This window comes from Simochromis diagramma, unplaced genomic scaffold (assembly GCF_900408965.1).
Source record: "Simochromis diagramma unplaced genomic scaffold, fSimDia1.1 OVJJ01000389.1, whole genome shotgun sequence".
Lineage (NCBI taxonomy): Eukaryota > Metazoa > Chordata > Actinopteri > Cichliformes > Cichlidae > Simochromis > Simochromis diagramma.
In genome coordinates, this window is record NW_024387227.1 from 1355852 (window position 1) to 1383586 (window position 27735).

The 27735-nt window shown below is 39.3% G+C and overlaps 1 protein-coding gene across 13 annotated transcripts in view; it reads right to left on the bottom strand.

The window, feature by feature from the left end:
* Positions 1-27735, bottom strand: part of atp2b2 (ATPase plasma membrane Ca2+ transporting 2) — a 116056-nt gene that overhangs the window by 57625 nt on the left and 30696 nt on the right. For 6 of the 13 annotated variants that reach the window (XM_040052259.1, XM_040052255.1, XM_040052258.1 and 3 more), the window contains exon 1: positions 13750-14898. In XM_040052259.1, the coding sequence (XP_039908193.1) occupies positions 13750-13948 (199 nt within the window). In that variant the 5' untranslated portion in view covers positions 13949-14898. Of the gene's footprint in view, positions 1-13749; positions 14899-20931; positions 21209-27735 lie in introns of those variants that run through there. The other 7 variants (XM_040052252.1, XM_040052248.1, XM_040052253.1 and 4 more) reach the window with 4 other exon arrangements.

The window sequence follows — 27735 nt, forward strand, 5'->3', positions numbered from 1 at the left end:
CTCTAAAAGTCAGTAATTAAGATATGAAAAAATACAACATTTCAACATTTTATTAGTCGGGTTATTACTGGGCCTGGTTGCCATGCAACTAATGGACAACTCAGCTAAGTTACTGTGGGGGTTTTTTCTCCAAATGTCAAATCATTAGTCTTAGACATCTACACGTCTACGTCTTACACAGCCGAGGTGATTTTTTTTTATTTAGCTACTACAAGCTCACATACAAGCTCACTAGAAATGCAATTTTCACCTGGTCTTAAAAGTTTTCATTACAAAGACAAATAAAATGCTAAATCTTTACTTAGTCCCCGGTGTTACATAAATTGCTAATAACTAAAAGGCTCAAATGGCAGAGCAGTGTGTCCCACCAACCACCATTAAATGTATGTTGCAATGCCGAAAATAAAATATTCACTAATGTGTGACCGTGTGTGCATGTGTGTGTGCGCATGAGAGTCTGTGGGGGCAGCTGTACAAGTGGGTGAGTTTTGCTGTCAGGCACTGTGCTCTATGAGTCTGACTCATGCGAGAAATGGCAGAGTGGAGTGAGACAACGCAGCTCACAGCTCGCGCTCTCTTACAAACACATACATACACAAAAACACGCACACCAGGCACTCTGCAGGATAACTGATAATTACTTATCATTCGTACTTTGCAGCATATATCAGCGTAAATGTTGGAAGGAAAATGTGTAGTGACAATTGAATGAACATGGAACCAAAAATACAGGCTTAAAAACATAAATAAAGCATTGAATATTTAATTTAAAGCTTTGAGCCAGTATACACAGCTCCATAATGATACTTTTGTGCAGAGCTTTTTCAAAAGAATGACAAGAAAATCAATCATGAAGTATTTCTCTCTACTGAAGTGACAGATGCTCATATCACAGAATTTGAATGCCCAGAGGTTTAATTTACACCTCTTCGAAAATCTTTTTGGAGGCCTGAAAAGTAGCACATTGAGAGCAAATGTAGGGGTGGGGGGTGGGGAGCAGGCTCCTTGTGACTCATAAGCAGTTCATATGGCTCCTTTCAAAATTCATTACACGGTTATTTATTCTGTGAAAATGATGCACATGGGCGAGGTCCACACCACAAACGGGGGCGTACATTAGGGCTGCACGATTCATCGTATTAAGATCTCTGCGCAATCTCATTCTTAACAATTCTGCTGTGTTTGCATCTAATGGACAGAGATGCTGCATTGAACCTAGCTTTCAAAATATTTTCAGAATTAAACAGAAAAAAAGTTTGAAATTGTGGAAACTTATCTTAAAATGAATCCACCAAAAGTGAAAAAACAGAAGAAAAATACAAGTGCCTGACTGAATTTATTAGTCAACAGTGTATCTGTTCCACCACCTGAAAGTACTGTAAAGTTAGCTGGCTCCAGTGCCCTGGATGTGGACACAACATTAATGAGACATCTGTTTACAGCCTGTGTGTGTGTGTGTGTGTGTGTGTGTGTGTGTGTGTGTGTGTGTGTGTGTGTGTGTGTGTGTGTGTGTGTGTTTGCATTGTAAGGGAAAATGAGACCTTGCCAGCATGTTTAGACACAACTACTTAGTGATAAGGGCAAAGTGTAATGAGGTCAGTAACTTCATCCTGTAATTCCAGACCGTTCAACCATTTATTCAGTCAATCAATCCACCATGTAGCTCTCATTCTTCTTCGCTCATCCAGTTAACACAAATTTACTGAGTTTTTGCTTTTTATTTATTTATGTTTTTTTGAAAGTCAGTCATTCATGAAATGTTATTGCTACTGTATTCTTTGTACCTTACAGATGATCAAATAAATAAAAGCTGTAGGTGTCTACTTACGGTAAAAAAAAAAAAACCCAAAAGAACAACCTCTCTGACTTTTTTTCCATCTGTTTCTCACTTTCTCCTTTACACATGCATACGTGCATGGAAGAAACACATCTGTTGCCTACTCCACTCTTGTATGACCAGGCTGTGAATGCAGTTAAGTATGAGCTGCTGTATTCATAATAGCAGAAATATAAGTGCATTTTGATTATGTAAAACATGCATGAGCTTATAAAATGGTGTAACAGTATATATTGAAAATTGAAAGAGAAAAAAATGCATACAAAGACAGTGATGCTTACTCTTGTTTTCAAAGAATACAATAGTAATCAGTAAGACAATTTAAAGACTATTTTAAACTAAACTCAAAGAATTTAGTTTAAAATAGTCTTGACATCTCTAATTTTGTCACCCGGGCTTTTCCAACATTTCTAACTGCACACATACACAGTGCATGCACGCCCACACAAATCCACAATCCTTCCCCCCTGGGAGTGAAAAGAGAGAGCATCCAGGGCCAAGAGGCTGAAAGGGAGAGTGACAGTGGTCTATCTGCTGTCTCCCATCTGGGTGTCAGTCTCTGGTTTCGCCCAGGGGCTCAGATAAGCTCCGGACACAATAGGGACAGCTATTAAAATTCAAACTACCAGAGAGAGTCATGAAATAGTCATAACAGGTAAGGGTTTTCAACACACTCTAATGCCCCCTTTATCATCTGTCTGTTTGAAAGCGCAGGGAAAAAACAGAGTTTGGGTTTCTGATCATTGGGTGCAGGAAATTGGACTAGAAAGCCAAAACAATGCTTTAAAATGCTAAGCTATAATCTATTTATCCATCCATCCTCTAAATATCTTATCTATCTAGGGTCACAGGAGGCTGGAGCCAATCCCACCTTACATTCCCCGCCCTCCCCCTGCCCCAGACATATCACTAGTCACTTTCTCACTAGTGACATGTACAGGGGACGGGGGGTACAAAACAAACATAGCGCCAACACAAGGAGAGACAACGCTCCCATATCCAAACCTACAGCTTATACATGTCTATCCATAGGGAGGAAACCAGAGCACTCGAAGGAAGACACAGGGAGAACATCTGAACTGCACACACAGAAATGGCCCAGTGAAATAAATAAAAATAAAAAATGCTGACTCTGCATCACTATTCAATGACCTTTATTAAACAAAGTCATCTGCTTTATATATGTAATTATTTCTTTCTACCATTAATATATATATATATATATATATATATATATATATATATATATATATATATATATATATATGTACATATATATATATATATATATTTTTTTTTTTTTTTTAATTATTTATTTATTTATTTATTTTTTCAAAAAATGTTTAAATTTGTATTTTCAACTTTGGTATCTATATAAGCTATATAAGCCCAGAAGTTCAAACCTGGGGCCTGTTTACTGCAGTTTTACCGCACAAATAGATACACCTGCTGTTGTGCTTCTAACTTACACAGTGATGTAGAGATACTGACTGAACACTGCAGCACTTGAAGTACATATAACACAATGAAGAACATAATAAAAGTCTTTAATGTGCTACGAGTGCTGCTGAATCTTTATCCTCTGAAACCTCTGCACCTTGGCAGTTGTGTCAGAAGCCTCTGCTTTGCTTCTGCAGTGAAATAATTAAATACTGGTAAAATATTTGTCACAGAGAAAAAGGCAAACTAAACTCCTTGAACCAGCTTTTCTGTGTGGAGTTTGCATGTTCTCTCTGTGCCTGCGTGGGTTTTCTCCAGGTGTTCAGGCTTCCTCCCACGGTCCAAACACATGCATAATTTGGTGATTCTAAATTGTAGGTGTAGGTGTGGATGTGAGCGTGAACATTTGTTTCTGTGTAAGCTCTGTAGTGGACTGGCAAACTGTCCAGGGTGTAACCTGCCTTTTACAGCTCGGAGAGTCTCCAGCAACACCTGCAACAACGGCTAGATAAGTGGATTTACTGAAAGGATTTTCAGTAAATTCTTTAAGTTATAAAATCTCCTAAATAGTTTCAAATATCATTAAAGTCTCCAAGAGTTTATAAGGATGCATTGAATAAGGTTTTGTAAAAATTTGAAAATAGGCAAGATTAAGCTTTTGCTTGCTTTATGATCATGGGTATGGCACAGACAGATACATTTTAAAGGTCCAGAAAAGCTTATTTCTATCTCCTTGTTTGTGCTTGTCTTTTCTGATGTGACAGGCTTGTTATACAGTTTTCAACTACTGGTAAACTCAAAGCTCAGAGACAGCTGCTCTGTGCCCTTGAGCAAGGCAGGGCTGGATCTGGTTCAAGACTATCTGTTTATGTGCCCTTGAGAAGGAAATGCTGTCTGTCTGTTTGGCAGCAGTGGTAACACCCTTATTCTGCCCCACAGCGGGAGAAAAGAGAGGAGAGAGGTCAACTCAGGAAAAGAGCTGACATGGAGAGAAACATGCCGGTTATACACCCGGACTCTGCATATCCAGCTAAAAGCACTGCCGTGCCTGTCAACTCCCTATCCAGATACTTCTGACTTCCAGCATTTCAGATTTAAGACATTTCAGCAGACAAGAACTGCATGTAGATATACAACTGCAACCTAGGACAAAGATCTAAATACTTCTACAAAGCCAGACTTAATAGGCGTAATAGCTCTAAGCAAACACAATAAATTCTTTTTCAAATAAAGATATGATCCAATATAAGGTTATATCCATAAGAGAGGGCACCTAAGTTTGTTCTAAATTAATTTCCAAGTAAAAGTTTATTAAGCACATGTCTTGTTTTTTTTATTAGCACTGGATTAGCTTACAGTCACTTTTTGGATTCTAAAAAGAAATTTTACATCTTCAGCCATGTTTACTGTGCCAATCTGTACACTATAGTATAAACTCACACAGACAGACATACTGTATACTGTCATGAGTCAGCACCAGGCTCCATGGGAACAGGCCAGTAGAGTCTGGTTTTTGGCAGCTGTCCTCTTAATTCAGTCAGGCATCTCTTGGGACATGCCCAGCATCTGTGTGTGTATCTTTCTGACATTCCCTCTAAAGCTGTGATTTCATCAGAGAGTTGCACACATATGCAACAAGGGGATATATATATATATATATATAGATACTTTAAATATATACATATTGCAGCGCATTATAAGACCACAACCATATTTGAATCAAACCCAATGTAGGAACATGAGTGCAATCTTGCCTCTTTGCACATGATTCAGCTACCCTTTATTCAGTGCTCATGAGTCAGACTGTACCCATCTTTTAAGTGGCCCTTCATTTTGACTATACCTTTCACAGTAGTCATCATGTTGACTAAAATCTGTCCAGACACACAAATATAAAAACCTGTCAAACTCACCAAAACCATTTCTGTTGTAGTTCCTGCAGGAGGTGCGTCACCATGAAAACAAACACAGACTCACCTCGTTGACATGGCTGGTAATATCTTCAAACCAAAATTAGCACATTAAAGTATACGGTTAATGTATACATTGGAGGCCACTCTCTTACATAACAAATCCCTGTAGCTGAGGTTGTACTTCACTAGGAACAGCGATAAAAGCCTAAGATAATAGTCTAAGCTTCTGAGAAATGATTGCACTTCCCAGTGCAGTGGAAAGATTCACCAGCCATTATTATTGTTCCCTAACATCTGTTAGTCCTTTTTTATTACACCGAATTAAAAAAAGTTTGCACTAGTTTTGTAATAAGGCATGCAAATGGTTTATTAGCTCTCACTAGCAATTTTTCTAATCTTTTATCAAAGTTTAATCGGAATCATTTAGGTTGCCAGGGTGAACCTTTATGGGTTTCTCTTTTATATCAAGCCATCAAAGCTTTTATATCTCTAGGTTTGATGGCATGTGAGGTAGCTGACTTCTCGTGTTTCAGTACGCTATCAAGCTTTCAGATTCAAGTGTCAGTGCAGCTGAAAGGTTATTTTTTTTCCTGATTTCACATTCCCGACAGTCTAGGATCATTTAAAAGCACTTTGTCATCTTTTAATAACTGGATTTATGTATGATATTGTGCTTTATATAGTTTAATTTTACTGTCATCTGGTCACTATTTCACAACAGCTGAGCTAAAGGGGAAAAACGTGCAAAAATACAAGAAAAAGACATCAGAGAGACTTTTGTTTGTGGGTGCACTGTAGCAAGCCCATGTTGTTTTCTTATGATTACTGCTTATCACTAATTTGCAAAGAATTGATGAATTATTGATGAGCCTTTATTGAAAACAGACTTTTTTTCATGACATCCGAAGTATTACATGAACCACTCATTAGGGCACCAGTGTAAATCTTCTTAATACCGCATATAGAGTGGTACTGCAGTGACTGACTGCTGTGCCAGATTACTGCTTCAGTCTGCCTCAAGGTCACTGCTACTACACTGCAGAACACCTGTGTGAGTAGTGGTGTACATGTCTACGTGTGCGTGTCTGCCCACAGTGTGGTTTTGCTTTCTCACAGAGCAAAATGGCTGTGTATCATTTATAATCTGTCCTCTGAGAGCCATCTCTCTCTCTCTCCCTTCTTCGCTGCCTCCAATTTCATTCCGTCTCTCTTTTTTTTTCCCCTACCTCTTCCAGCCCTTTTACAGAGTCACTAGGGGAGGAGGGAGCAAGAGGAGCAGAGGAGGAGCAGAGCAGGAGAAATTGTCCTTATTAAAGAGACGGCAGCGCCATGTGAGAGATCCCTTGTGGGACAGAGATTAAATAGACTGCGTCAGAGGGGAACGTGCTCATGGTGCTGCGACTGGAGGACATGATTAGTATGAACATCGGGGATGGAGAGATGGAGGGAGGGTGGAAAAGAAAGGGGGTGAGGAGGAAAGGTGTGATGAGGGACAAATAGATGAGAAAAATGGAGGTTACGATCAGAAGAGGAGAATGTGCAGAAATGTCAGAATGCACACTGAAATGTGAAGAGAACACAAGCAGGGAGGAAAACAAAGAGAATATGGGAGTGAATGCATTAGAATGAGGACTAAAGACGATGAAATGGGAGAACAGGTGGTGTGTTTCAACTGAACTCTGCAGTCCCAGAAGGGAAAGAGAGAGGAGAGGTGAAGAAAAAAAGGAAGTGAGAAAAGCAGATGACAAATGAGGGGAGAAAACACTCTCCTGGGCTATGTATAGAATTTATAAAGCCCTCATTACAGTAACAGTACAGAACATTGGGACTAAAGTGTGTAGAGTTGCATGATTAGAAGCAGTAACAGCAGTACAGCATAGTACAAAAAGAAACCAGTGGTTCCTGTGTGACTGTTTTCAGGGGATGAGTGGTCTCAGCAGTGGAAACACATTAAGCTGATATTTTGAACAGAAGCAAATCGGACAGTTTGTAATGAAGTCATAAACTGTATATAAAAGATGGAATCTCTCGGTTGGTGAAATCATATTTTAAAGCCTCGAGCTAAGCAGTTTGGCTGCTGTCATCTTGGGTTTTCAAACTGCACAACGAGAGGATCTGACTGAGCGTATTCTTGTACTGTAGCCAAACATATGCCAAATGTTAAGCCCACCCTTAGGCATACCCTGTGTTTTGACTCGACAGGAGACCATCATTTACAAAAAAGATTAATCATGTTGTATTTAATACGACATGAAACTAGTGATTGAAACCATAAACTAATCAGTTAAGTGTTCACAGGGGTATAATTCAACCCCTACTGGCCATTAGAAAGAATGCAGATTTCAAGCACGTTCACCTGCATTTGATTTGAAGGCCACCATATGGCGATAGCTGTGGTTGCAAAAATACTTCCAGCCCTGTAGAAATCTACAGAAAAATATAAATGGCTACCTTTTATGGTTATTCTTAACCACTGATTTTAGAACATACTGAATAAAAAAATGATATTTTTATATCTGGATCAACATGGCAAAAGCAAAAAGGCTCATCTCGAAGCTTCAAAACAGGACTTCAAAAACCAGAAGGTGACATCATGGTAACTATGTCCATCGCTAAAGTAAAGCAAGGACAGATATGAAGGACAACAACACTAAAGAAAAAAACAGAATGGGAATAAGCATCAAACTCAAAAAATTCTCAGTTTAAATCAACAACAGAAAACAGGGTGGAAATATAATCATGCTGGTGACGCTAAACATGCAGTTTTTATGTCCTTTTGCCATTTACTTATATATTTATTTATATTATTTATATAATGTTTAATAACTTACCATCTAAATAAGTGTACAGAGTTGTTTGAAAATGTGGAATGTGGATTTTCCTCTACAAGGATTTTGATGCTGTGTAAACCTAATTCTAACTTGTGTCTTTGTGTGAGGAGGCAATCCAAATCTGGTTTCAAATTACATTCTGATGAATAAGCTCAGTTTTCACTTTAGAGATGGAACTGTTTACTCAAGAACCAAGTTTTCCCATGAGAAGTGAAGGCAACGTGCATGATGTGCCATCTGGTTATGCCCCGCTGGTATTACTGCTACACAAGGCCATGCAGGAGCAGTCCCCTTCTTGGATCTGTGTTCACTCAGTTACAGTCATGTTTTTTACTCATCAAAGCCTACTATGCTCTGTGGTTTATGAAAGCCAATCTGCTTAAAATGAAATTTAGTCTTTTTTTATATCAATAAAAAGTAAATTTTATATTATGTGAAAATATTTTACTAGGTTAGAGACAGACAAGTTTAAAAATTTGGAGCTACTTTCATAGCATTATTGTATTGTTGCTAACTTAGTAAAAGAAGTGAGAATGGAAGACAGAGATGATGAAGGTTATAGATTTAGAGCAAGTCTATTTAGGCTACGCTGTACACTGGCCCACTGGGATACCAGCGACCGACCAGTACACTGAAATAGAAATGGGAGCAGAGGAAAGAAAAGGAAGAGGGGGGAGAGGTAAGGTGTGGTGATAGATAGGGATGGGAGACAGAGATAAAGGGCAGCTGGGGGGGGGTTGATTAGGAGGAAGCTTGGTGGAAGTAGGAAGGACAAATAAAGACAAAGGCAGGTAAAAAGTAAGACAACGTAAGCGAGAAGATATCCATGGCATGGTTGCAAAGTGAGAGCAAATCATTTTACCAGTTCTAAAAAGGTCAGTTCAATATGTTGAGATCTGCAGGTTTTTTCCTTGCAGACAGATAACAGTTTAGCACAGAGGGTGGGGAAAACAGCCAGCCAGCGTGATGCACAATCATCAAATATCCCTCTTGTTTGCCACTTGCAATTTAGCTTCTTTCCATACTTTTTTAAGAGCACAGACCTCTACATTTGACCTAAATTAAAGATCCCATTTGGTTATGCAAATTCTGCTCTAACAATTGAACTGAAAAATGTCACCCTCACACCTGAAAAACTTGACATTGTCTGTATAAAATGAACCAGATTAGCTTTTTTCAAACCCATGCAAGCTTGAAATAGTCCTATTAACTTTTTGTAGAGTGAAGAAGAGGCAAAAAAGTGGTGGATAGTAGACATGAGGTCATGGTATTAAAATGATCAAGCTGCGAGCATAATCCTGTTAGATACACAATTGCAGTGCAGTTAAGGTTTGTAGCTAATTAGTTAGGACTCAAAAACAGGTGTGAAACGGTCTATGTAGTTCTAGAAGTTGTGTCCAAGCAGAGGTTGAGAGTTGTAGGTAACAGTGATAAATAAATGAGGCACGGCAAAGAAAAGCATTTTAAAGGAAAGGTGTGAGTTTGAAGAAATGAAATTTAATTATTCAGACTCAGAGAGGCTAAAACAGGTTGCGTAAAAAAAGAAAATCTGAATTTCACTATTATTGTTCCATCTTCAAAGTTTCTCATGTATTAATTAGTATTTATTGCTTAATTTAATGTAAATTACCACTGTAGTTTTGCAATGTAGAAAAACTGTCTATAAAATGTGGGCTCTAATCCCACCTATATTTACAACTGCTTCCCTGCAAATGTTTGCCTAAGTATCCTCCTACCCTCGTTCTCAGCATCAAAAACCATCAATGCTTTGAGCACTTCTCTATCATCCAGACCCTCGAGGAACGGCTGAGCTCTCTCTGTTGATTTCTCGTTCCTCCCGAGGAGGATTCCTGATGTGTTGCAGCTCTCTACTGTGTCTTATGAAACCAGCAAGTCAACTCGCACAAAAAACAACTTTTCCTTTTGTCTTCCAAAAATCAGGTCATATGCTGGTCGGCCGCATGCCATATCTTCTCAGAAACTAAGCTGTAGCCTGACAGCGCATCCGACCCCTGAATGACTAATGTCATTCACCTGCTGGCTGCCTGAGAGAAACGTTAGCTCTTCACTCCTACACTCACCTTCTTGGTAACTACATCCTGGGTAAAGGTACTGAACCTCTGAAGGCTAAGAACTGGAGAACCCAGAAATTTTAAATTTAAGTGTATTTCAGTGCAGTGTATTTCCCAGAAATATAACTATTGTATGTGCTGATTTTATAGCGATTGTATGAATAATGTACATCTGGTGGTTTGACTGCAGAACTGGGTTACTGCTGAAGAGTTGCTGTAGGTTAAATGACGTGTCCACCAGTTTGGTAGATCTGTTTTGCATGAAAATTATAGCTACAAATTCAAAGCATACTATGACTGTAATATTTTAAACACTCAAATTTTACTAATCGAACTGACTCCAGATCAGCATACACGCTGTTGTGTTGTTGCTCTTGACTGTCTGATTCTTGAGTACTGGGCTGGTTTTTGAGCTTGATTGGCTGGTTTCAGCTGGTTTTGTCACACAGACCTGAAGACCTGGGAATTTGCTTCCAAATACAGGATGAATCATCATAGAAACAATGTAACACGAGGGTCTCTTATGATCTAACACAGCCCCATGGGACACATTCATATTACACAACACACATGACGGCAAGCCTTATAAAATAACTTGAAAGAGCTACCAGGATCATCTTTCTAATATAATATAAAGTATTTTCTAATATACAATTGCACCACCCACCCACTCAGTTTAAATTTAGTCACTGATCCTGTCAAAGAAAACAATTAATTTATCAAAAGTAATTAAGCCTAACCAGGCACCAGGGAGAAGACTGCCTGCTTGTTAGCAATAGAGCTCAGACCCTAACTGAAAAAATGACTTGTTAAATGGACTGACCAATTAAAAATCTTCAATAAATAAATATGGTATATCCTAAAATATATGTGATAGTGTGTCTATAGTGTAGTGGTTGACACATATGCCTGACAAATGAAAGATCCCTGGAGACACAAATCCCATGGGGGTTTGTGTCAGGAAGGGTATATACTGTAAAAATCTGCCAAATAAAATATTCAGACTTACCTGCTGTGGTGACCCCTAAAAGCAGCTAAAAGTACTAATAAATAAATATGATACGGGTAAACCTCCTTGAGCTGAAGTACTCAGAGTAAATCCACTAAATGGTACATACTGTATGGTGAATTAATAATTAATAGTGCACACATTTGATGTGATGTACTATTTTAAGTAATGCAGTCAGTATGTGACTCATATGTATTGTTAACTGCACCACAAAGATGTCTTTTTTTTCCACTTCTTTTATCTATTTTATTGTAAAAACTGGGTATATCAAGCAGAAAGCAGTATATTTTGAAGGACCGTGGAGTTCTACGCCAGACGTTTTGGGTGATTTAATGTGAGACCTTCATAGGTTTTAAATGAGATGCATTTGTAATTATTCCTTGAGCAGATTAATTTGCTTTTGTCTAATGTTTTAAGGTAATTAAGTATGGGTGTAGACAACAGTATGTTAATGATTACAAGTCCCCTCTTTTTATTACATTAGCTTAAAATTTTTTGTGTGTTATTGCACATCGGCAGGCTGTGATCCTGGGTTAGTATTTAGTTGACTGATAAAATGTAATATTCAATCATGTAATCATGATCCTCGTGAGAATGGGAAAATGAAATTATAATTTTATGTCTGGTATGATAATTTTATTGCTAGCTCAAATTCAATTTATTTGAGTATCACTGTAACACTGCAGGCATTGTTTCTGCTCATATTGCGAATATGGTGATGAGCAGTAGTCACCACAATTAGATATTCAGCACAAGGCTAAAGAAGTGGCACTATAATATGAACTGAAGCGTAACCTTTTAATAGTGAGTATTTTACAGCATTACTGGTTCTTCTCTAGTTAGGGAATTTTATCCAAATGTGAGGGCATGTTTTCCTGAAAAGCTCACTCGCAATTTTATGGGTGTTACAGCGGTGTTTTGAGCATATTGTGGCTTCCGTACTATAATAATTTATTCTGGGTAAAGACCCTCCTACTCTTGCTTTTCCACAGTATTAAAGATTTTCAATCCCCCGAGCATCTCTCCATCCCCCCAATCCTCAAGGGGCAACACTGTCCATAAAGTTATTTCGTATTTCTTTGCTTTCTACCAAGGTGGACCTACTGACGTTCTGCATGTCTCTACTGTCTCTTGAGAAAACAGTCGTATCCACCAACAGTCTTCTCTCCTATCTGAAGGAAAACAGGTCATTCACCAAGCAGCTCAATGCCAACTGTTCTTGGAAACCAAGCTGTAGCCCGACAGCCCATTGAGCCCCTGAATGACTCGTGCCATTCACCAGCTGGCTGCCTAAAGGAAATGCTAGCTCTTCACCTCCCAGTCAGCCACTACATCACAGGTGTAGGTATACATCAAGGAACCAGGCTTCTGAGAAAACTGAAGGGTAAGAATCAGTGTTCTATCTGATGCTGTGTTCAGTTTTGTTTTAATCCATCTCTTTTAAAATATTTATTCACTATTTATTTAACCGTGCAATAATAATAAAAAAAAAATTTTTAAAGTTCCCCTAAATTTATCTAGTTTGCTCTTATAGCCAGTGGGCGTAACCATGAGTTGACCTAGAAATGGCTGACAGAAATGAGACGATCAGGAAACACAATCTTCTTTGGGTGTCAGCCTATAACGTTACAGGCTACCTCTGATGTCACACTGGTGACACTACACGAATACTGATCAATTATCCCAATGTCTGGGGAGGTAGATGATTTAAGTACTGTGATAAATATTCAATACGCTGGTGTAGCTATTCGAGAGGCCAATTTTTCTGCTTGTGGGGATTATGCAACCCCCAAAAAAAGCAAGTTATGCGTAGAAATAGAATAACTAGACGTGTATATATTTAAATGAATGATTTATGATGACAAAGCTATGTTAGGTATGTATTAAAAAAAACTGCTTTAAGTGATTGGGCTGGCAGAAATACAACCACCATTATGGATTTTTGCATCATGTTCTTAAATGAAAATCTGTAAGAACAAACATGCTACGCACGCTAGGGTAAAACCATAGAGGCACATCTGCATGTAAATTCTTACTGTTTTATTTTTTAATTAAAAATAAGAAGTAGTAAACAGATTAGGATTTGGATATTTTTATGCCATTTCTCTCATGCCCAAGAACGGCAGCACATCCCACATGGCCAAAATCTCTACCGTGTTGCTCCAGCGACCTGCTCCTTCAGGCTATAGCCAATTGGCTGAAAAAGAGAATGACAAGGGAGGGTGGGATGCTTTTGCAGGGGAGGGGGGAGTAAGGGGGGGCTAAATTGTCCACAGAGATTTCTGTGCATACTGAACAGGTCTAACATAGCTGGCTGTGAAGAATTTTCATTAGTCCCCTCAAACGGGACTCCCTCCCATGTGTACTTTGCTGATGTTGTGTTTATGCATTTCTCCAGGTGCTTTACAAGGTTGCTGCATGTCTGTGATTTTATCAGTGATTTTGGTATCAAAGAAGCAGGTTATCCATACAGCAGGTTATGGTAATCCATAAAATTAAAAAATAAAATACAGAACAGATACTGGAAATCTGCAGTCTGCATAGGAGGACATATTCTTCGAGAAATGGTCTTTGGTACAATAAGTACCACTGCATCCATTTTCACATTCACAACCACGCACATGCATAAATAAGCGCGCTAACTCACCTTCTGTGGGTGAGGTTTTCAGTCGTTTGCACAGTCCTTCTACTCCCCCGGAGTCCTCCTGGAGCTTGACCACCGCCTCTGTTCCACGCAGCTCCATCAACGAGCGCAGCTCCATGAGCGAGCAGCCAAAGGCTGCTGCATGGTTGCCCTCATTTCTTTGGTTCTTGGCGTAAAAATCGCTGTTGGACATGTCTCCCATGATGTCAGCTAGTTAAGTCAGTTAGATTAGTGTTTCTTATTGCTTATAGATCAAACAAAAGCTTTCACAAGAGAGCTCAGTCTCTTCCAAGAAAAAACAAAATCCAAAATAGGTGTGAATGAGGCAACAGCAACAAAATGAGAAAAAAAAAATCTCTTCAAAGAAAAGTAAGCAGATACAGGGATTAAAAAGCGGAAAAAATCCGTGGGGATAAATTGATGAGCAGCTTCTCTGTTTCAGGAAAGACAGATTTCAGCAGACAAAAAACCATCAGAGAAGAAAAAGAAGAAGAGAAGAGAGAGCAGCAGAGGAGGAGAAGAGGAGGGGATGAAAAAACACAAGTGGGGAGCATCCAGGTAAGCACTGGACAGCCCCAGTGGTCAGGTCCTGAGAAGGGCAGTGATGGTAGATGCAAGTCCTGTCGGTCTCAGGCTCACCACGGCTGCAGTCCAGACCCGCTCCATGTGTGGCTTCCCATTGCTGCTATTCTGCTGTTGCCTCCGCTGCCTCTCTGTCTCTACATGGTGGTCTCCCCCATCACTGCTATGGAGAAAGAGAGGAAGAGAGAGAGGGGTGGGGGGTGAATTCAGGAGACGAATTCAAGGAGGACAGAAGGTGAGGGAGGAGCAGGGAGAGGCACAGAAAGAGAGCACAGGGATGAGCGTTGCGTTCTCAGGGCAGGGGTGAATGCAGCGGTAGATGGTGCACGGCTGAAGGACAGCCTCTCCTGGCTGCTGCAGTAACTGTTCCTCTGCTGTCTCTATCTACTGCTGATGCTGCTGCTGGTGCCGCTAACCTCATTCTGAGGACACACTAACTGACAGAAAAAGAGAGAGAGAGAGAGCGAGAGAGAGAGAGAGAGAGAGGGAGAGGATATGAAAACGAGGGAGAGAGGAGAATGCTCCTTTCTGGTGCAGAGCGGAGAGGAGTTGTGCGCGGGCGGGAGGCTGGGGCTGCTCTGACGACAAAGCGGAGAGGCAGAACGTAGCTCTGCGCTGTCATGGGAGGATGGGCTGAGCTGTGAAGCTGCTGCTGCTGCTGCTGCTGCTATCTCACCACTCGTTCTTCCTCATACTACAGTATATGACCTTTTCTATGCAGTCACTCTGCCTCAGTGACACACTCCTCTCCACCTGTTGTCTTATAATGCTTTGCAGCAATGAACTGAATCAATGTCTCCACCTCTTTCGCCTCTCTCTTTGCATTTACATTTAAAAGCAATGACGACTGTAATCACTAAATAAGAGTTAACAGACATCTGGTGATCTTAAGTACCAGGGCTTGGAATAAACATCCACACGAGGTTAAAATTTCACCCAGACTGCTCATGTAGTTCATTTTCTGCTTGTTTGCTTATGTTTTCTTTTATTGTATTACATAAACCAAAAAGCAACAATTTGCATGATATGTTGACAATAGATATATACAGAATACTTTATACCTTATAATTTAAGTGACTTAATCAGTACCATCAGTGACCCAGCATGCCACATGCTGATCGCATCCTGACTAGATTAATCTAGAAACTCCTCAGGGTGGGAGTCAGGGCATTTGCTCTCATCTGGGCTGCTAATTATCTGTTAAAGCATCCCTGTTTTATTCAACTAGGGACCTCCTGGCTTGAAGTGGCTAGTAAAATACACATGTAACAAGAGAATCTCTGTTCACTCAAATCCTAGGATGACTTTGACTCATGCTACGTACAGAAAGTCTCCAAAGACTCTATGTGGTAGCATGTACCCTTTCTAACAATCCTTTAATCCTCATAGGTGACGAGGTAAGAATTCAGCATTACAAATACTTGGGTACGTTTCATAAGTAGACTGGATGGGTGGACAAACACTGGTGCTGTTGACATAAAGGGGAGGAACGGACGATTTTCTCTGAGGAAGCCCAGATCTTTCGCTCTATGCAACAAGATGCTGGGTACCAATCTGTGGCTGCAAGTACCATCTGTGGTCTGCAGGGGAACAGCATCAGTGCCAGAGATGTCAGCAGGATCAATAAACTCATTCGCAAAGGCAGAACTACCATTGGTCAAAACCTGGAGATGGGGAGTCAGGAGGTTACTGAAGAAACTGCTCTATATCATGCACGACCCATTTCACAACATTCATCACAGACAGAAAAAGGAGGAGCCTGAAACAGACACATTCAGCTTTGCTGCCATAAATGTTTTAAGAAGCTATTTTTATCTTTCATATTAACACTGTCATGGTACTGGGTCGTGTGGCCTAGTGTTTGAGTTTTTATGTTTCTTTTTTATTTATTTGTGTTCCAGTTTAGCTCATCTAGTTAGTTTCTAGATTGCTGTTTAGTCCTTTGTCTCTTAGTTCCTTTTGTCATCCTCCCCTATACTAAGTCTCCCTGGTGCGTCTATCTGTCATGTTTCATGTCTGTGTGGTTCTTGTTGTCAAGTTAATGTCATGTCTACATCTCCATGTTTCCTGTTTTATTTTGGAGTCTACTGTGCCTTTGTCATTGTATTTAGTTTCACTTCCCCTGTCCCGTCATTATGTTCATGTCAGTCAGCTGCTTTCCCCACGTGTTCCCACTTCCCCTAATCACCTCCTGTGTTTTCCTGTATCTCATTGTCAGGTCGTCTGTTATTCCCACCACAGTCTTAGCCATAGTTTTCACTGTGTTTCAAAGTAGCCTTTGTTTACACAGTGTTCATAGTTGTTCTCAGTTCTTTCTTAAGTGTCATTGTTTTCTTGTTCTTTGCTGCCATCATCCAAATAAAAGATCACTTTTTGTTCAACCACCAGCTCCTCTTTCCAGTGTCTGCATCTGGGTCCTGCTCCTCAACACAATCGGCGCACCCCTCCATGACAAACATTGCACATTCCCTCTGTGTAAAACTAACAACAGATACACTGTGTACCTTTTGCTATACTATCTGAACACCCTGTTTTTCTTACATATATAATTTGCTGCCTTTTTGCATAACTGTTCTCACTGATCTTTTTCTCATTAGTGTTACTGATTTAAATGTATATATTGTGTATATGCTAATTAGATGTTCTGTGTCTTGTTCTGAAGTGCAAATTTTGCTCTTTATTTTATTGTGAGTGTTTATCTGTTGATTATGGTGGAGTAACATCTATCTATCTATCTATCTATCTATTATTGATGTTTTTATTCAAAGTCAACCACTGCCTCACAGCTGCCCTTTATCACCACCCACCCACTCAGGGGGGGACCTGGAATCAAAGCACCATTTTGTATTTGGTTGAATGCTGCAGTGACTATACTGTCTATCCATCATCTCTACTGCACAACATCAATACTGCAAATAATTTCTGTCTGAGCCCTCAGAGACACTTGGCTTATTCAGATAATATAATCACACCGAAAAGCACAGTCACCCCCCCAAAAAACTAATAGCATGGCTGGTCAATATCTTGTCAGTCCATCCCACAAATTATGAGGCCACACACAGTATTCTTTTTATTTAAGGCGATAAGAGTTCACCTTTTTACTAAGCAACAAATTTGTACATGTAAAAGGCCAATGGAGCAAATCTGTGCTATAAATTGTCATTAATGAGGTGTATCCATAGTGATTTCAGTGAACAAGAAACAGCTAAAACACATTCCCAGCGATCGCTGCTGAGACTTTAAGTGCAACCTGTAACTAAAAAATAACAGAGCTACTTTTTTACTTGTATGCTTTATAATGTCATTGAATATGCCCTCTTTGTCCCTATTTATAAGTCAGCCACAGACGGTGGGACATTATGACATTTGTCTGCACATTTGTTCCTGTTTGGAAGCAGCCATGGGAATAAACTACTAGGGATATACCTGCTTAAACTGGCCAGACTAACACAGTGAGCAAGGTGTACATTCAAGTGTGATGATAGGACTAGTCACACAATGACACAACAGTGTGCTTGGAAACAGCAGGACACGACCTTGTCACAGAATGGTGTTGAGAGACCCTGCCAACATGTGAATATGCATCTGTGGGATGGATGCACTGTGTAACTCCACAGGCTCCAGCGCTGCATGCTAATGAGCTCCAGCTGTTTTTGAAGTTATAGAGTTAGACGGCAATGGCAAAGCCACTCGGACATTACGACTCAACAAATGTGTTCACCCTTTTAGTAAAGCTCATTACAGAACGTGATTCCAACTCAGAAAAATGTTCTGTTTTTAACAACCGGCATATTAATTACATTTGTGATGAACAGTGTTTGATGGTTTCTTGATTTGGTGAACTTGAAAGACTGGATGTTCCTTTCTGTTTTTTCTCAAACTTTTTATACTGCGCCCCTACCCCTCGCCTGCCCCTCAGGTCCAATCAATGTTGGCGTTACTGTGTGCGTGCCAAGGCAGACATCTGCGCCTGCAAGATCCTCCAAAACTGTCAGATGAAAGTAAACAAATGCTCTCCCAGAATGTGTGTGCGTGTGGTTGAATGAGAACAGAAACGACATCACAGGTAATTCTCTTTTGCACCAGATGGACCACCTGCAAAAGACAGGAACATGGCCACTATCACTTTTATGCTGGTAGACCTGCACTGTAACAAAGATTATCATGCCCTGCAAGTTTATATTTATCAGCAAATCAGTCAGTAAGCCAAAGTAATAATCAGATGAGACAAATGGAAACAAACTAGGCTGTGCATCCTGTAGACTGTGAAACTGCAAATCTGAACTGGCAAAGCACAGAATGTTCCGGGGTTTACCAGCATACCCAATAACAATTAAGAAAAACTGATCATTAAATCAAAAGACCTGACTTGAGTATTGATCATTAGTAGGGATGCAACAATCCCACATTTGTATCAGATATCAGAAGAGTCCTGATCCAAAAGGTTGGATCGGACATTGATGACAACTTGTCGATCTACAGTATGGGCTGATCTTTCAGTTCAGGTCTATGTTCTTATGTATTTAATTTACCAGCATCTGAGGCTTAGCTAACATAGCTGAAAGCAGGTGCAGTTTGGAGACCAACAGCTTTTCTCTGTATGTTTGAACAAGTTTTATTATTTAACTGCACACGCCCAAACTGTCTCAGTCTTACCTCTCTAACTCCAAATCGCTCAGCCTGAATTGTCCCTCTGATGTACTCACTTCTAATCCCGTCCATCCGGGCCACTCGAAACAAAAATATTAACATATTTAACTTTGCCACCTCCAGCTCAGCCTTCTGTCTTTTTCTCAGCATCACCCTCTCCAAACCATGCATCATAGCAGGTCTCACTAACATCTTGTAAACCATCTCTTTTGACTCCTGTTGCTACCCTTCTGTCACAAATACAGCTTATTTATTTAACACTGGTCTCAGATTGGTACTCAAGGTATCAATATTCTATCGTTGATGAAAAAAGTTGAATGGGTGCATCCATAATCACAGAGATAAAACACTGCTTAATCTATCCATAATAGGATTTAAACTACATATTGATTGGTCTGAAACTAATTTAAAGACATTTTTTAGGAATAACTTGCCAAAGAAAACTGGAAAATCAACAAGTTGCTAAAATCTAATCCAAACTAGAGCTTGATTCCAGATTGGCTTGCAGGATGAAGCGCAATGTGACTAATATACTGCAGAATGTCAGTGCAGCTCATTTAACAACATCTGTTTATTAAGGACCACGTGAAGCTTTGTATTTCAAGCTTCATGTTGTCACATTGCTGCTGGTGATGGTGGTGTTATACTCTGCTGGTGTGCAGTTGGCTATCTTTAAATTATAGTCACATGCAAGAGTGGGAGATAAGATGAGAGGAAGGGAGAGAGAAAAAAGGAACCCGGAGACAGCCAAGGGAGGAAAGTTGAAAGATGGAGGAAGGCATAGATGAAAGGAAGAGTTTGAATGAGTGATACATAATCATGAAATAAAGAGGGGAAAGCAGAGAAAGTGCAAAGCAGAGGGTAGATAAAGGTGAGGTGTAATGCTAATACCTGAGCCGAGTAACTTCAAAGAAGCTGATGCTCTACTTTTTATGGACTGCAAACATACAGACGTTTACACTATCTTTTATGCGCACAATTGATTTCCTCTTTCCTTGGAAGGGAGGTTGTGGCTGCAAAGGGAGCCATTGGTGGTCTTACGTACTGAGATGAAACTCTGATAAAAGGTATGATCATTCTTCAATGTTGTAGGCGTCTTTCTTAACTAAAGTGCTAAAGATTTGTATCTTTTGTTGATTTCTTAGCATCCTGATGACACCAATATGTTCTACTGCTACCACCCCAACCTGTTTTTCTCCATATAGTGCCACCCAATACAACAAATTTCGATGTAGTGTTCTTGCTTTCCTGTCTATTTGCACCTGACTGAAACTCCTCCTGCTGTGCTATCCTTCTGTCTAATTCCCTGCCTGTGTGCCAGTTCATCTACATATTTGTTGGCATGCCCCTCATGAGCTGACAGTGAGTAATGAGTAACATCTGATTAAACACGGAAGGAGAAAGTGCACATTTTGCAAAAATTAACAGCTTTTTATCTAAAGTGCGTAACACACTTAATGGGACTTTATGAACTTAAACACCATATGGGAACAACATTAAAATGTGGAGCCCAACAACCAGATGCTAAGAGCATCTGACCATAATACATTATATTGTGTTTGCCTTCTAACTAACTCCTAAGAAATCGCAGAGGAACGCATTATCGGTAAGACACAAAAAAGGCCTTTTACATAAAACCAAACAGCTGTTATCTATAAAGCTTGTGACATGTCATAGTCACAGATAGAGATTTCTAAGTACTTACAGAGTACAAATAGCACGCACAGTCCACTAATGTATTGTCATCCCACTATCTTATCACTATTTTTCAGCCGTTACGCTTCACAAGATTTCCATTTAGGACACTTAGCTTGAGATTCACTCAAGGATACAGGTTATAATATTTTGAAATGCAGTGTGATGACAATATTGCAACCATTTTAAGGATGGATTTCAAATCTGCACAATATGTACAGTATAAAAATATATATTTAACTTTAAAATTGATCTTACCTTTAATGCTAACATTTGTGATGTATTGCATTATGTTTAGTCCTCTCTCTCCTTGGTCTCTCTTTTCTGCTCTGTGACTGTAAAGAACAAGTGCTAATGATGAAACTGTGTTCTAATAATTGCTGCTTTCTCCTTGATGTAAAGTTCCTGGTCTGACAAGAAATGGGCAGTTTGCTGCCCTCCAGTGAAGTCATGTACATTCTCTGTGCCTCTCAAAATGTCCTTGAGCACAGTGAGGCAGAGCTGAGGCAGAGCTGAGGTATGAGCTGTGCCCACTGCAACATTGCCACCAGCATAGCTGGCATACAGCCCCCCCTGCCTGTGACATAAAATAGTGCAGAAGACTTTAGTAAGAGCTGTTCTGCACCTTTGCCAGTTCACAGATGTCACATCGTAATTTCAGTTTTACAAATGCTCACAAGTTCGTGAAATCACATCATGCTTTAAATTTATAAAATGTTAAAAACACTCTTTTTTTTTAGGCGTTCATGCAGGTGGGACAAAAATAACACTACAAATTACAAAAAGGAAAAAATGAACAGCATACTACCAAAGTCTCAAAAAAATATAATACAAGCTTCTCAAATGTACCATTTATTGCATGTAGTTTGAGTGGGGTTGAATTACAATGCAAAGACTTATAAACAGTGATGTATGATAAGTTCAATAAACTCCATCACTAAAACAGCATCACATTGTATAACCTGCAAAAGGCTGCCAGTTTCTGCAATTAAAAAAGGCAGTTTCTCTCATAAAATGGGGGTAAGAAAATAATAAGCAGCATAAGCAGTGGCACAATGTTCAGGGAATCCCCAAATACATGGTGCATTAGGTAGCAGCTGCTGTGGAACACATACACACACATACACACACATACACACAACCAGACAGAGAGAAAGACACATTAACTGACATTGTCTCAGAGGTGAATTGTTATATAACAACCACACAGAGATTCTTCTTTCAGCCAGCATCAGTGCTCTCTAATTGGGTTGAAACCAGCTGTCACGCTAACTATGTGCAGACAGAGCCTGACGAAAAATAAATACATTTTTTCTTCACTAACCAATGCAGGAGCTCGATAACGACTGCAGATCCAACCCATGTCAAGCTAAAAAGAAGATAAAGAAAGCAAGAAAGGTATCACAGGAAGAGGAAGAGCAACAAATACCCATGTGAATATGTACTTGTTCAGTTAGTCCATGAGTACTTGGTAGTATCCTTTTGGCTCTGTGTACCACTGCAGCTGATTTTAGATCAAACAATCAAGATGTGATTGAAGTACAGATTTAAGGCTTTATTTTAAAGGAGTCTACTATTTTCAGAGGCACAAAAGTAACACTAGAATTGACTGACAAGCAGTTTCGTGGCCAGGTGAGGCATGATCCCTCAATATTTCATGAGACATTAAGCAGACAAAAAATCAGGAGATGATTCCAAGTATTAAACTTGCATTTCGCATTTTTTAACTGGAGATCTCGAAGCTATAATTAGGCTTAAGATAAACCCTCTTAGACAGTTAAAAATTTTAGGACTGGCCAAATCAACAGTCTGGTTTATTTTTTAAAAAGAAGCAAAGCACTGGCTTGCTCATTAGCTCCAAAAGGCCTGAAAACCCATAAAAGACAGTTAAAGAGAAGATGACAAAATTCTTTCTATGGTTGAGAAAAGCAACTCCAAACTCTAACCAAGCCCAGAACACTTGAAGAGCTAAGTGTATCAGTGTCAAAATCTACAATTAAGAGACGCCTTCATCAGTGGAAATACAGAGAGCTGTTACGCTTGAAAACAGGAAGGCCACAGTCGAACAGATCTGAAAGCAAAACATAAATAAAAACAATCTTAGGAGAGATTAAACCAAGATGAACTGGCATCAAAATGATGGAAAGAGAGACAGATTATGATCTCAACCATATCACATCATCTGTCAAACATGGTGGGGCCAATGCTATGGCATGGGCATGTATGGCTGCCAGTAGAAACAGGTCACTGGTCTTTGGTGGTAACGTGATTACTGTTAGAATTACATGGATGACTTCTGAAGTGTACATAGCTATACTCTAGGCTATACTGTGATCTGTAAACAAGCAACTGAATGCAGCTGCACTAAAGACCTCGCAAAGCCTCTTAGGGGAGGAAACAGCATTTGGTGATTTGCTCTAAAATTCAGGGATTCTGCAAAAGGATGACTGCAAAGAATTTTCACCCACGTATTAAAAACAAACAATCCTTACCTTGTAAATGATGCTAGTCCAACCAATTATTTTTTTACAACTGAGAAATGTCTATAAAAATATAAGAAAAAGGGGTTGTATCACATGCATTTTCTAAATTGCTAAGTGTGCAGTTCAATCACATCTTGATTGTAAATCCACTGACCATTGCCCAAGTATTTATGGACCTAACTCTGTTTGTGGTCGTGTGCTAGGGGTAGCTGATGAGGGGCTTTTGAAGACAGTCAGTTGGCCAGACAATGCCAATGGCTGCAGGGGTTGCTATGTGTCACTCCAGACTAAGATTAAGAAGCAAATAGGTGAGACCTGATGATAATATGCTATAGCTGTAAAACGACTGGGCTAAAGGACAGAGGACAAGGCAGTGAGTAATGCAAACATTTGCACCAAATAGTGAAGCTCTCATGAAAGGCATCTTTTAGCTCTACAAGAAAAATAATTCTTTTAGAAGACAACTAGTGTCTCAATCATACGTGACGCAAAGAATCCAAAGAGGTAAAGAGGAAAAGGATAGATCTGGAACGAGGAGAGGGATCAAGGACGTCTGCAACAGCTAGAGTGATAAATGGGCCACAAAAAAAACACATAAAAGGTGATAAGCGGACATTGTTGCTGACCTCACCACCACTACAATAACCAACACATCAATGTCATACCTTCAAACTATTGATCATTGAATTGTTAGAACTTGTAGAATAAGCATATCTTGAACAAGGACGTGTATACTGAGGTCTTTTTCTCCGACCTGCACTCCCATTCAGACTTGCTAATACTCGCTGCCTTTGTTGGTTAACTTGTTTAGTAGTGAGACAGAATAAGGCATATTTTGCTGAAGGACCATGAGTTTGCATCTCTGGTGTGTCGCTGTTGCGATGCCATCTCTTGCTTGCATCCTGACTTCCACCTGCTACTTTTGCTTTTCTTCTTTTGAAGCACGCCCTACAATTTTGGCAGGTACAGCGATGTGACATTTTCTCTTGCCATGCCCATGCTTTTATGCTCTTCTTATAATGCCTGGACACTCTCAGTCTCTCCCGTTATTTTTAAGTACAGCATTTTTTTTCCATAACATTGGTTCATTCTTTGAAGACTTGCAACAAATAACTTTTTTGTACTTTCATTACAGAGCCGAAGTGAATACATTCGCAGCCCAGTGCAAAAATAATTTTGCTCTAATTAGCTCTAATTCGCCCTTCATAACTAATGTGTCCTTTATAACTTGCCTGTTTAAATCTTAAGGACTACATTTTTCATTACTAGCTTTACTTATTACAGGCAATTCCAGCCAGCTGTCTCCTTTACCTTACTTTATTTATTCAAGTCTCTCTCAACTTTTCAGTTGTTTATGTTACATGAGGCCATGAGATGCTGAAACTGAAAATTAGCAAGGGGTCAATCTCATTAGTCAGTCACACAGCCATTAGCCAATACGCACAACCTGGATAATCGTTCCTTCTGACGCATACGACCTTTCCGTGTGGAGTTTAAATGTTTTCAGCATGCTTGTGTGGGTTCTCTCTAGGTTAGGTTAACTGGTGATTGAATGTGAGCGCGAACAGTTAACTGCCTGTCTCAGCATTAGGGCTGCAATAGATAGGTGACCTGCCTAGGTTGTAGCTTGCCTTTCACGTTATGACAGTTGGGATGGATCTACCGATTTAACTGTAACTAAGGGTTTCAGGTGGGAATTTAAATTTTCTTTCTTATTTATTATCGAAACAAAAACAAATCTTATTATTTTGCAAACATTACAATGCAATAGTGGCTCTGTACTGTAGCTCTCCACTGACTCGTCCTAAATCTTTGGAGCTGACCCTGCATATTTATGGTCTGCAACGCTACTTTTATAATGTAACAGAGCTTAACAAGGAAGAGAGAATATATGGTTTCCCTATACAAGAAGCCAGGGATGCATTACTTAAAACACTGATGTGTTCATTTTAACAGCCAGTGGGGCGGTTTGCAGCTCTGCAACATCATAAATGCACTTTTATTTATTTTTCTTTCAATATTTTAATAGTTTGTGCAGCTCTAATTAGCTTGCACTTGTCATTAATAAAATGACCTGGATATAAATTTGGGTACCTACAAAACATTCCACTTCCATGTGTGTTTTTTGAAGATTGTAGCATCACACCAATTTGCACTGCTTAATAAATCTGGCTCTAGGTTTTGTTTCTTAATTAAAGCCAGTTTAAACTGCCTCACCCATATCTGTGGTACATTGTTCAAATATTAAACAGCCTCCCTGAACATCGCCAGAAACATGTATGGCAGGTAATACCTGGCAGACTCAATTAAAACATGAGCACAAAGAACCAAGAAAATGTAATGGGGTCAACCTTTTCACTTTTGACCTTTCTGATGGATAACAACTTTCACACCCTTTTAGCTTCAGGCTCACATCCAGCTATCATAACCTTACCTGCCTGAACCTAGTCCAACCTACAAGAAGTCTCTTTTATTTTATTTCAAACTCAGGTTTACTCCTCGAGGAAAGTATCACATTAAACAAGTGAATGACACATGTGCTTATGGGGATTTTACTAATCCATACATATTATGTCACATGTTCCAGTCCACACGTAATATGGTGAATAGGAAAAGACACTGAGCCTGGCACTTGCTGCAGAGGGTTTCAAACCAAGAAAGAGCCTGCAAAGCATTTGAGTCACCACCATTTTCAAGGATGAATGCTCAAAGCTTAGATTTCATGAGGCAGAGACTGTGAATTCCAACTTGTAAGGTCTGGTTTTGGGATAAATCTCTGACATAATGATATACCTAAGGCTCTGACTACTCATATGAGCATGTGCACAGACAGTGAAATTTTATGTCGGTTCTTCACAAATGCCACTAAAGCCAAGTCTAGCGTGTAAGCAATGGTTTATAGAAAAAGTGGTTTATGTCAAATGTCAAAAGTTCATGCTGTTTCATTGCCAGAAGAGGTTACCTACAGTATATGATGATGGAAGTAGAGACGACAGCTCGAGCAACTCTTTCACATCTGTAGATGTCACAGAAAAGGAAATGTGCACAGCCATACATGAGTCGCACGAATGGCCCGAAGCCTTCTGGTTTCTGGCAATTTTTAGAGATGACTTTAATATAGAGCCTGAAATTAATTTGTCACTACACCAGCACTACTATATAAGTACTAAATGTTAAGTATCAAAACTCAGTTTAACCCAAGTGATCTACCAGTTATCCCCCCTGTGGCTCAGAAGTCAAAGATCTCCAGTTTAATTAGAGCCAGCCAGGAAAAGAGATAAATCCCTTTGGTGTTTAGTCAGGAAGGTAGAGAAACTTGATTCTGCTATTGAAAAATACCTTTGTTGCCATCCCAAAGTCAGAATTTCAAATTACTATCTCAAAATTTCAGGCTATCATCTGAAAATTTCAAATCAGGTATCAAAATTTCAACTTCTTAACTCAGACTTCTGAGAAAATGGCTTGAAATTAAGAAGATATCTTCAAATTTTGAGTTATTAAGCCCTACTTTTGACATAATATTCACGTTTTTTTTTTTTGTTGTTGTTGTTTTTTTCAGTGGCAGAAACAAGCTTCCGTAAGAATTAAAAATCTGACAAATCAAACATGTGGAGGTACCTCTAAAAACTAAAACTGAATTTTTGAGGCAACACTTTTACACTTAAAAATATTGAGTAGATTCGAAACCAGTCGAATCTGTTCAATATACTTGATCAATTGAATAACTAAAGCTTAAACATATCAAGTTGAAATGAATAATTGTAGTTGTTACACAAACATGAAAAAATCGAGTAAATAACACTGACATGCTTGGTCAGTGTAACTGAAATATAGATGGTCAGTTAATCCAAAATTTTGTTCCATTTACTTAATATTGTAAACTGAAAGTAATTAAAATTGTACCTAATATTAAAAATGGTAAATGGCCTGTATTTGTATAGCGCTTTACTTAGTCCCTATGGACCCCAAAGCGCTTTACACTACATTCAGTCATCCTGAAAGTGTGTGTGAATCATTCAGTAATTCACACACACATTCACACACTGGTGATGGCAAGCTACATTGCAGCCACAGCTGCCCTGGGGCGCAGTGACAGAGGCGAGGCTGCCAGACACTGGGCCCTCTGACCACCACCAGTAGGCAACGAGACTATCGGTGTCAGGGCTCAAACCGACAACCTTCCGATTACAAGACAAACTGCCAACTCTTGAGCCACGACCGGCTCCTAACATTCAAATATGAATGTTATTGTATTTCACTGGTAGTCTAAGTCTAAAAAACCAAACAAAATAATATGTAGTTGTGTTTTTCATAATACATGTATGAAAAATGACCACATGTTAAACATTTTTCCAAGAGAGCAAACACAAAAGCTCAGATTATTTAAAAAACAAAATGAACAAAACAATGAAAAAGGCTCATGGTACTCAATTACTCTACGTTATCGTGTTTTACTTACACTTTTCAGTTGTAGTTGCTGACAATAAATAATATTAATTTGAATAATTAATGATTTTAGTACAAGATACTGATGAGTATAGATACCTATTTCTCAAATATTTTGATTCCATTTTAAACA